The 12,187-nt window shown below is 43.3% G+C and overlaps 1 protein-coding gene across 6 annotated transcripts in view; it reads left to right on the forward strand.

Moving 5' to 3' along the window:
* Positions 1–12,187, forward strand: part of rtkna (rhotekin a) — a 118,873-nt gene that overhangs the window by 41,396 nt on the left and 65,290 nt on the right. The window contains exon 1 of one of the 6 annotated variants that reach the window (XM_071404116.1): positions 2,550–3,280. The exons of 4 other annotated variants lie outside the window; for them this stretch is intronic. In XM_071404116.1, the coding sequence (XP_071260217.1) occupies positions 3,185–3,280 (96 nt within the window). In that variant the 5' untranslated portion in view covers positions 2,550–3,184. Of the gene's footprint in view, positions 1–2,549; positions 3,281–12,187 lie in introns of those variants that run through there. One more of the 6 variants, XM_071404115.1, reaches the window with a different exon arrangement.

A 12,187-nucleotide genomic window follows, 5' to 3' on the forward strand; every position in this document is an offset into this window, starting at 1 on the left:
GCACGCCGGGCATTGTGAACGCAGCCCAACATCCCAGGCTGTTACGTAAGGTCCAGGGCAAGCTAGACTGGCACACTGAGGAATGTGTGTGTTATGTGATAAGATTCTCTCTCTCTCTCGGCCCATCTCACCTTGGGACATGGTCATCATATTTTCCACATGTTCTCCTATTTGATCAAATATGGTGAACATAGACGCAGGTACATTATAATAGAATGGTTCTGTAATGTAAAAGAAGCAACTGATTAGTTCTGATGCAACAATTCTAGAATAGTTCTTGGCTCTGTGTAGGTGACCTTTTCCATCAACAGAGTCTATAGATTTCACTGCCTCGAAGTCCTAGAATCACATTAATTCATGATCTAAAGATGTGTCCTAATATCTGCATGGGCAATGGAGTGACTTCACACACCTCCTGCTAGCTAGCATTGTAACTCTTCTCAGCAGAAAGAAGCATTGAGAGACGAGAACAGGTGTTCTCTCCTGCCTCTGAGAGCACTATGCAGAGGATTCTTTCCCTTGATTAAGAGTGTTTGTGTTTTAACATTCTAATGTTGTTTTTGTACTGTGGTTTTGAAGTTTTGACAAGTGACTTACATACAGGAATTTGGCCAACCTGCTGCTGCAGAGTTCCACATGTCAGATAGAGTTTCTGAGGGGACTGCTAGGTGGTGCCGGGAGGCTTAACCTCTGAACCAGTCACTGGCTGTTTTCATAAACACTCAACACCCTCCCTCCAGTGCATTCTAATCCACTATTTATCTTTCCACCTCCCTCCACTAGAACAATACATATATTGTCTTACTGTACATAACCTAACCCAGTGTCTGAGGAAGATTAGCTGTGTAATTTAAACTTCAGGCTGAAGGCTTTTCTTGGTGAGCTACTGCTGCCATCCCTCAGCCCTGCTCCTGTGCTCTGTGGTGGGGAGGGCTTAGTACAGTTTATTTGTTTTCAAAGTTTACCTTCTCTCTGTCTTGTAAACCCTAGAGTGTAACATTCACTTTAGCAAATATGTGTTTGTGTGAAAGAGTAATGTGAGGATGACATGGAAGTGTGTGTGTTTTTTTCAGGGGGGGGGGGTAGGAAATTGTGCGTGCACTTGTGTTTTTATTTTGTAGTGTTTGTGAACAACAGAGGAATAAATGTGTGTAAGAAGGTCGTGAGAGTTGTGCGCGAGATGGCCCCAGTTTCCTGTGAGGGGCTTCGCTTGTAGTTATTGCGGTCTCTCCCACGCCACATGGAAGGACACACACACCAGATGCACTGGCACATCATCTGTAATTCACTGGAACGCCTGAACCCGCTACATGACGCGCGCAAATGAGACAGGAGACAGAAAATGATGGTGGGATCGGCCCGGGATGGGAGCAGTTTTCTTGATTTCAGCCATGTTTCTCAGAGGAAAATGAGAGGAACATTTGGCAGAAAGTGGACTCTAGAACGTTTAGCTTTGAGATTCTCTCAATTTCAGGACTCCGAAGTTCCACTGGTGAAGAGGAACACCTAGAAATAACTATAAATGTGCAAGTTAGAGAGCCAGCGCTTCAAAAGTTGAAGACCGGGCACCAACATTTGGCTGCGTGAACTGAGAAAACGCTGGAAAGTTATACTGTTAATAAATTCACCGATGCTTGGATAACACAAATTTTCTCATAAACATATACGCCTGACATCTTTAATAGGCTACCACTTCGAAATTCATTTCGATTGCAAGGCCAAATTGTAGACTATTTATTAGGCTACAACTTGGAAATACACTTCCCATCGATTGCTAGCCCTAAATTGTAGACTATTTTTAGAGTATCAAATTCAGTAATATACCTATAGTTTTCACAATTTTATTAATGATACTAGCTAATTTTTGGTTTTATTTAAACTGGAGAATTGCATCCATTAGCCTGTTTTCCGTTTGAGGACGCCTCTTTTTAAATGGACAGGGTTTTCCTGAATAGTCTATAAAACATGATTAAATAAGCAATGGAAAGGTTTATGTCATACGGGACTTGTATTGTCAAATATGAATTTTAATTGGCCACCCCAAAAGCCCCGGTGTCCGACATTATGCATAATAGTTCCCTCTCGTCCGTGAATATACAGAAACGAACGATGTCCACTCTTAAGAAATGAATAATTCAGATATTTTTCTCATCTCATTCATTGTCACCTTTGCCTTATGACAGCGAGGTTTTCAGGGGTTAATCTTTCATTTGCTGTTAGGTTGGGCATATTTTTTTCTTGTTTTATCAAACTGTGATAATGCACCATCTGACACGGTTTTAATATGATTTGTTATCAAGTGTCTGAAAAGAACAAAGCTATCCCCCTCGCCACTACATTTTTTCAGATGCCCCTTTAATTGTTTGGTATTTGGTATTTGTTTATTTTAAAGGGAGTGGAGTTTCTTTCTTGCATTCTTTCTTTTTCTTCTCCCATTTTATGTTTAATGCTCTGTTTCGAGAGGCGCGTTGTACGGGTTAATTTTGCGCGAGGTCCCCCGGCTCCTGTGGCGATTATTGCGCACAGTGGGGTTGTTGTGCTGTTCGTTCCTGCGGAGGCGATGCCCTTTTGCGGAGAGGTCTTGTCACAGCGGACAGACGGCACTCACAATCAGGACGCAAGGACACAAAGAGAATAATTGCATTAAAAAAGGACCATTCTTTCCCCAACTGCCCAGGAGGGGTGTTGACTGTGGGTGTTTGAGAGGCCCTTTGTTGCTTGAAAAAAAGTAGCCAAGAATATGCACTGTGGACTAGCTGTATGTTTTATGAACAGTGTTACTGTATACGGTTAGGGCGCTCGCACACGTCTCTCTACCTCTTTGGTTCGCGGAAAAGTCAGTGCTGTGCAGTTTTAACAGAGAAACTGGTTTGAATACTTCGAAAGACAAAAAGTTTATGGCGTATGCTCTTTGCGCATTGGATTTGGAGACTGTTGCGCGCCTCCTGTACTTTATCTAACAGTACATTCTCAAAGTTAGTCTTTTCTCTAAATCTTCATGTTACTGCCTGCTAAGTTTTTCATCTTCCACCATTAGCGTTCGTAGCATTTTTTTCCTTGGGAATTTGAGTTCTCAGCTCCCTTAAACGCCTCACATTTGTAACAACTTCATTTTAAAAGGGGGGCGTGGAAGTGAAAACATTCAATCATAGGCTACCTCAATTTGTGGATATTTCTTCGAGGGATGCCAATGAACAGATACGCTGACATGGAGGACAAACTGCGCATTTTGGAGGACCTGAACATGATGTACATTCGCCAGATTGCCCTGAGTTTACAGGTAATTAACGTAGACCGTACCCAAAGGTTGACTGCACTTTTATGGAAGCTATCACTGTCACATCTGATTCCCAGCGCCTCTCACAGGAGCTGATGTCCTAGCTCTTCTTTCACCTGCTAGTCGATGTGCGGTGTTGCCATGTCATATCTTTGCCTTCTCACCCAAGTCAAGCAGGGCGTTTCAGTGAAGTTACATTTTGAAATGTAGTTGAAATGTAGGTGTACAAATCATAGGGTGGCAATAGACAGGGAGAGCGAGTAAGCTGTGGTCTATCTCAGACAGTATCTGATGTGGCAGGGACCAGCGTGTACAGGCTCTCACTTCCGACTTTCCACTGAACTGTGTACATACAGTAGACTACATGAGCCAGTTTACTGAGTGAGTTCCCAGCTCTGCTGCTTTTACATATTAAGAGTTAGGAGGGGCTAGCTGAAGAATGTCTCTGACCAAGGTGTCATGCTTACTCTGGTGTGGTCTCCAGAAGTTCTCAGTGAGAGAGAACAGAAAACACCACAAGCCATGTACAGTTAGTTACTCTCTAACCCAGCTTACTAACACGCCATCTGCAGCTGCATACTGTATGTGTGGGACTCACAAGTCCCCAATGGGACAGGGAAAGAGAGATGGAAAGGAAGAGAGGCCTAATGATGCAATACTCATCCATTTTCCAAGTGAAATAGGACTGTACTGGTTCTGACGTAGTCAGTGTTATATCTTGATGTGAACATTATACATAACAATGTAGTCATTTTGGCACTAAGCTGCGCATGACAGTCCACCTCACAGAGAACACAATGTGTCTGTTATTTGATAAGCAGAGTGTCTGAACTAAAGGGGCATTGAATATTTCTGCACTAGAAGGTTAAAATAACACTCTGAAATTGTGAAAATTATGATAATGCCCTTTTTGTGTATGAGCTGTTTGAAAAGATGGCAGAAATGTCTGCTTGTTCAGGTGGGATGGAGTTTTTAGCCCAGATCATGACATCACAATCTGATCTGATTTATAATAGACCAATGACCATTCATCTGGGTAAGAGAGTGGGCTCTAGACCATCCTATCAGCCAATCAGGGTTGTGTATGTAAATATATTCTGATTTATTTCCTATCTCCCACACAATCAGACAGCATTTCAATGGTCAAAAGATGCCCGGGGAACTAAATTATTACAATTATATTTTGGAGTTATTTTCATTAAATCAACACACACAGTGATTTATTAGACATACAGTGATGATTTAAAAATAACATTAAAACACTGAATGGAAGCTATAATCTGAGGAGAGGGGCAGGAGACACATGGCCATTGGAAATCATACAGGGAATATCAAAAGGAAATTCTAATGTAACATTTTTGAACGCTTGGCTGCTCTATTGTGAAACTATGTTAACTCTGTGCTCTGCAGCTGTTGTGTGTTAGGAGTGTCATCTACTGGTTTTACTTTGGGACCCAAATTGAACCAGGTTTTCTGTCATGATCCAATATTCGCATGGTGATTTATTTAATTTTTGGTTGTTGCAATCTGGAAACTATGTTTCATTCTATATTGATAGTAAATGTACCAATTATATGACAACAGTCCCACCTTTTTTATTGTCAATAATTCAATTTTGCCCATAATGTTAAGCTCACTGGTTTGAGACCACAAAATCAACCACATCCGTGAATTAGCACTGCTAATAACTCTGTATTTTAAATACTAGTATAGAGGTTAAATTATTTAAAAAAATATATAGGTTCATTATAATTTTGACACACTTTCTACCTGGTTTTAGTTGTTTAAGTTCAGACTGGAGTATTTTATTACAATAAAAAAACTTCAAACCCATTGAAGGTCGTGACCCACCATCTAAGTGACAATGGGAGTGTCAGCCTCTGCAACTGTGGGACCTGAAGGGTGCTGTGTTGGGGCCGTAGTATCACCATGGCACAGGTTGGCATCTCACCTCCAGTCTACCCATGGAGCTGTGTCTTCGTTCATCTGGCCCAAACAGAAAGCCAGTTGGTCCATTTGGGTATACGATGGACAACATGACTTGTTAATAGAACAGTGGGTGTCTAATAGGCACACGCATACACACAAACTTGTTCTTCTATCCTCTTGGGGACCTAAAGTTTATTTCCATTCAAAATCCTATTTTCCCTAAACCTAAACCTAACCCTTAACCCTAATTCTAACCCTAAACCTAACCCCTAAAATGAAAATAGCCTTTGTCTTCATGGAGACGTGGGAAATGTTCCCACGAGGAAGAATTGCCCTCATTTTACTATCCTTGTGGGGACATTTGGGGGTTTCAGGTCCCCATGATGATAGAAGAACAAGACCACACACGGACACCCCCACCCAGATGGGTCTCCTTTGTGTCCAGAAGAGAATTTATAACACCGGCTTTGCCCCTGACGTTCCCTGCCTCCCCGTTGAATCCTCAATCCCTCAGCCATTACAGAATCATCACTGATGTTCTCACGAGTTGTACCCTTTCATCCCAGTCACCAGAAGTCAATCAGTCCCAAACCACTCATTTATACTCTATGAAAGAGCTTCCTTTGAGCCACTGACTTGTTTACTTCACAAACAAACTGGAAAAAGCCAGTCAGTCTATATGTTGAATCTGTGTTCTATGCTGGCAGAAAGCGGTGGCAGATACTCTCTCAACAAAGATATCCCAACTGGGTTGTCAGTGTAGGATCTCAGTAAACAGGCTTGTGTTTCTCTTCAGTGTCCTCAATGGTTTCCCTGTCTGGGTGGGTTGCTGGAATCGATTATATATATATATATGTGGTAGAGCTGTGTGACCCACTACAACTCCATGCTGAGTTCTCCATGTGCTGCAGCATGGCCTCCATAAGCTGTAGCAGACCATCTTCTGCCCTAAAGGTAGGTCGTTTAGAAGAGTCCTGTGGATGATCCAGTTGCCATGGTCTAAAAACAGTAAACCTCCCCCTTGTTGCTGTCTGAGAGGCTTGTGTCTGTCCAAGGTGCAAACATGAGTTCTCAGCTTAGTTCCTGGAGTTCTACTGGTAAGGCCTCCATTGGTCATAGGTGGGCAGCCGTCCTGAGCTGCTGTGCTTACATAGAACAAGAGAACACACCCAGACGGTCAGAGCCAACATTCCAGACCTTTACATAATCAGAGTATGTCAATGCTCCGGCTCACAGCAAGTTATATTCCCTTACTCCTTGGTTTGTTTTCAGTCATCCAGGTAGACACTCCTTACCCTCTTTACAACATCCCTGTTTGTTCAGGTTTTAAAGGGTAGATAGCATGAGTTTTTACTCACCAAAGTAACTCACCATGTAGTGTGGTCAATGACTTAGTAACTTAGTTGTAGTCAACATATTTTCGGATATCTTCGGAACTACCCACAATGTACTATTGTAAATGTCATGTGGAGAACTGTTGCTACCTAGCTAGCTTCAGCTGGCTAATGTTAGCTACTAGCCATGCTAGTATGTAATTACATTTAATAATTTAATTACATAGTACTATGTAGTACTATGTACATCCATGAAGAAGAAACAATATAAATTAATTCAACAAAGTGCATCTCCTCTTCTCCTGTGCATTTGGTAGTCAAGCGAGGTGAGTTGTTTTAGTTTTCCGTCGTCTGTAGCTAGTGTAGTGTTAGTTTACATTTCAGACCCAACAGCTTTTTAAAAAGCTAAATAGGCCAAGGAGGTTTGTTGTTGGTGGTTGCAGTAATACCCACAAGGATGAGGTTATGACTCATTTGTGGCCCAAAAACGAGAAGCTAGCTTTAAAGTGGGACCGGTTTGTCCGGTTGAAGCAAGCGAATTGGAGTAAGGTAACTGCGGGACGTCTACTGTATGCAGTGTTACTTTCACCTCGGAGGACTTCGATGGCTATAACTAGTGGAAGGCAGTATTCGGAATGAGACTCTGACTGAATCCAGGAGCTGTGCCGAGCGTGAACGTGAAGCCTGCAACCTCTGTTTCCTACCGACCTACGTGAAGCCTGCAACCTCTGTTTCCTACCGACCTACGTGAAGCCTGCAACCTCTGTTTCCTACCGACCTACGTGAAGCCTGCAACCTCTATTTCCTACCGACCTACGTGAAGCCTGCAACCTCTGTTTCCTACCGACCTACGTGAAGCCTGCAACCTCTGTTTCCTACCGACCTACGTGAAGCCTGCAACCTCTGTTTCCTACCGACCTACGTGAAGCCTGCAACCTCTATTTCCTACCGACCTACGTGAAGCCTGCAACCTCTGTTTCCTACCGACCTACGTGAAGCCTGCAACCTCTGTTTCCTACCGACCTACGTGAAGCCTGCAACCTCTGTTTCCTACCGACCTACGTGAAGCCTGCAACCTCTGTTTCCTACCGACCTACGTGAAGCCTGCAACCTCTGTTTCCTACCGACCTACGTGAAGCCTGCAACCTCTATTTCCTACCGACCTACGTGAAGCCTGCAACCTCTGTTTCCTACCGACCTACGTGAAGCCTGCAACCTCTGTTTCCTACCGACCTACGGGTACATTGTGAGTGTCAGTAGTGATGGCGATTAACCGAATAAGTTCACTGTGGATTTACCTCATAATATCTCTATTGGATTAGCTGACTTTCCCTCGGCTGATGAAAAGGCCTCTCCCTCTGAAGCTCCTCTCCTAGGCTCTTCTTTGGTAGCTAAGCCATCAATTGGTAACTCTTCTCTCTATCTGCTGGCTTTTTTGTTGTTGTGTTTTGTGGGTTCCTGCCTGTGCTAGACTAGTTGGTGGTGTTCTCTGGATTACTACTTGGCTATCTAGGCTAGTTAGCTGGCTAGCTAATAGTGATGGGAAAAATGTATAGTTCCATATCAGGATATTCTTTTTGGCGATATTTTGTATCATTTTGACAATATCGCAATATGTTTGCGCTAGTTGGCTGTACCTGCACAATTTTTTTTTTTTTTCATAGATTGTTCTCCTTTTTTTTTAACAAGGAGACAATTTAATTTCAGCGCTTTTATTTCCATGATTGATCTCAACTTGTTTTCTCATGGCTCTGTCTTGTGCCTCTGCAGCAGACATATGGTGAGCAATATGTTTGGAACACAATAAAATCCTTGTATCGAATCGCAATGGAAATAGAATCGTGGGAATCGCAATAAATATCGTATTGGCACCAAAGTATCATGATAATATTGTACCGTGAGGTCCCTGGCAAAATAACTCGCTAGAACCGGCTGGTTAAGATATAACTGCATATACTGGTAACATTATTTGATAACTGGTTAGGTGGTAGGGTTGGGCTGTATCCAGATTTTCCTATCCTCGTACCCTCATACCGTCCTTCTCTCACACCGGGATATACGGTATTACCGGCTTAGTACACAAGGGGGCACCAACAACGCAAAAAACTCCATTGGGCGTCTATTACCAGAATATACAAATTGCAAAGACAGGCAATCCAGCTCAAAGTAATACATATATACACTGAACAAAAATATAAACGCAACATGCGACAGTTTCAAAGTTTTTACCGAGTTACAGTTAATATAAGGAAATCATTCAATTGAAATCATTTAATTAGGCCCTAATCAATACATTTCATATTAATGGGAATAAAGATATGCGTCTGTTGTTCACGGATACCTTAAAGGTAGGGACATGGATCAGAAAACCAGTCAGTATCTGGTGTGCCCATTTGCCTCATGCATTGTGACACTCTTTGCATAGAGTTGACCAGGCTGTTAATTGTGGCCTGTGGAATGTTGTCCCACTCGTCTTCAATGGCTGTTCAAAGTTGCTGGATATTGGTGAGAACTGGAACACGCTGTCGTACACATCAATCCAGAGCATCCCAAACATGCTCAATCGGTGACATGTCTGGTGAGTATGCAGGCCATGGAAGAACTGGGACATTTTCAGCTTCCAGGAGTTGTGTACTGATCGTTGCGACATTATGATGCTGAAACATGAAGTGATGGCGGTGGATGAATGCCATGACAATGGGCCTCAGGATTTCGTCCCAGTATCTCTGTGCATTCAAATTGACATTGATATATATATATATATATATATATATATATATATATATATTTTTTTTTTTAATTGAACCGTTATTTAACTAGGCAAGTCAGTTAAGAACAAATTAATATTTACAATGACGGCCTACAAGTGCAATTGTGTTCGTTGTCCGTAACTTATGCCTGCCCATACCATAACCCCACCGGCACCATGGGGCACTCTGTTCACAACGTTGACATCAGCAAACCGCTCGCCCACACGATTCCATACACGTTGTCTGCCATCTGCCCGGTACAGTTGAAACTGGCATTCATCTGTGAAGAGCACACTTCTCCAGCATACCAGTGGCCATCGAAGGTGAGCATTTTCCCACTAAAGACCTTTACGACACCGAACTGCAGTTATGTCAAGACCCTGGTGAGGATGACGAGCACACAGAAGAGCTTCCTTGAGACAGTTTCTGACAGTTTGTGCAAATCCACAGTTTCATCAGCTGTCCTAGTGGCTTGTCTCAGACGGTCCCGCAGGGGAAGAAGCCGGATGTGGAGGTCCTGGGCTGGTGTGATTACATGTGTTCTGCGGATGTGAGGCGGATTTTGGACGTACTGCAAAATTCTCAAAAACGATGTTGGAGTCAGCTTACGGTAGAGAAATTAACATTCAATTCTCTGGCAACAGCTTTGTTGGACATTCATAATTTCTGGGACCTTTTATTTCAGCTCATGAAACAGGGGACTAACACTTTACATATGTTGTGTTTTATATTTTTGTTCAATATACAATTTAAGTTATTTCTGTTGAAGTTTACATTATAGGGAATAGGCTAGCTTGCCGGATCCTCCATATAACGTCACACCCCACAAAACATTTTCTGGCATGACTTTGGCATTCTTTGGAATTCTGATCAGTTTCATGTAATAACTTGAAAAATAGATGTAATTTTGCATAAGGACTTTTGATGCGTATACTAATGCAAATCCATATGTTGCATGTGGTTAAGTTTATGTTACCTACCCTTTAACAAGTCCCTTTTTAAAATAGGAATCACCACATTCTTGGCTCCTCTGTGAGCTGTGATTCTTCTTTTCCTTTTTTTCACGGCTCTCTCGCTCACCTCAGTTATGACGCTCATAAGGGCCACAGTAAAACACCTAGTCAGTGACAGCGCTGTGAAGCCCTTTTGTCTACGGAATGCAGGAATTCCCAGCCCACTGCTGGCTGATGGGAACAGGAAACAGCCCAGTGAAACAAATGGTTCCCAATAGAGGGGTCAGCATGATGTCTGTATATACACACACACACACACACACACACACACACACACACACACACACACACACACACACACACACACACACACACACACACACACACACACACTGTAGATCATTGACAGATATAGTGGAGATGCCTGAGTGACTGCATTAGTGAGTGTGCTCTCCAGGGCTCTGTCCTCCAAGTCACTGGCCAGTCCCATGGCCCCCCCTGTCCATGCCCCCCCTGTCCCCACTGTCCTTTTACTGAGGGCTCACAGGCAGAGGGGAGGGCCCTAAATGGCTATAATTAGCCGGTGTCCTGGAGAGTGGCCCAGAGTGCTGTCTAAGGTCAAATACAGTATATGATAGGTAACTCTTGCACTTTTCTTAAATAATTCTCAATTTCTTCTGAAGTAAGTTGAAATTGGAAAAAGAAAAAAACGTTTGATCTCCACACTTTGTTATTGGATTTTCAACATTGCAGAATAAATAGTATTTTTGCAAACTTAAGTTTAGAAATTTAATTCAGAAAATAAATACAATGAACATGGACAACATTATTGGCACCCTGAAACCCTGTTCCTGGGTGCTTTTTGATGTGTGTTTGGGGTTGTTGTTCTGCTGGAAGACCCACAACCTTCAATGGAGACCCAGTTTTTGGACACTGGGTTGAACATTGGACTCCAAAACACCTTTTATAATCTGCTGATTTCATGATGCGTTGCGCACATTCAAGGCCCCCAGTTCCAGAGGCAGCAAAGCAACCCCACAGCATTATCAAACCTCCCCATGTTTGACTGTAGAGAGGGTGTTATTTTCATTGAAGAACCTTAATACTCTGTTCTGATATTCTTTGGAAACATACTGTACCACATTGTGTGTGTGTGTGTGTGTGTGTGTGTGTGTGTGTGTGTGTGTGTGTGTGTGTGTGTGTGTGTGTGTGTGTGTGTGTGTGTGTGTGTGTGTGTGTGTGTGTGTGTGTGTGTGTGTGTGTGTGTGTTGTGTGTGCGCCCTGCCCCACTCAGCAGGGGTCCAGACTGGAGCGCAGCAAGATACTTCTGGGCTGTTGCTCCCCTCCCCTCGGTTCCTCTCCCATCGGCTCCCCTCCGTTTCTCTGCAATCTCTTCCCCTCACCTCCATACCTCTCCTCCCCTCCGTTCCTCTCCCATCTCATCCCGCTTTTATTTTTTATTTAACCTTTAACTAGGCAAGTCAGTTAAGAACAATGACGGCCTAACCCGGCCAAACCTTAACCCGGACGACGCAGGGCCAATTGTGCGTCGTCCTATGGGACTCCCGATCACGGCCGATTGTGATACAACCTGGAATCGAACCAGGGTATGTAATGACTCCTCCCCGTTTGGTCTTCTCCCATCCCCTCCCGCCCGGTCTTCTCCCATCTCCTCGCCTCCGTACCTCTCCCCTTGTTATTCCACTGGATCCTGCCTCTGTTTGCCGAGATATTAGAAAGATCACAGATCAGCTGCTCAGGGACAATATGAGAGGATTAGTTGACCCAACAAGTGAACACCTCCCCAGTAACACCCAGCCAGCCCTACCCAGACTGAGCAACACAACAATGGCATGGAGCAGCTTCTCTCTCTCTTATCCGCTGTGATGATACACTGACCACTGTTGTGTGCAACAAAAGCAATGAAAAGTAGGCTACATATAC

Source organism: Salvelinus alpinus, chromosome 5 (genome assembly GCF_045679555.1).
Source record: "Salvelinus alpinus chromosome 5, SLU_Salpinus.1, whole genome shotgun sequence".
Taxonomy (NCBI): Eukaryota; Metazoa; Chordata; class Actinopteri; order Salmoniformes; family Salmonidae; genus Salvelinus; species Salvelinus alpinus.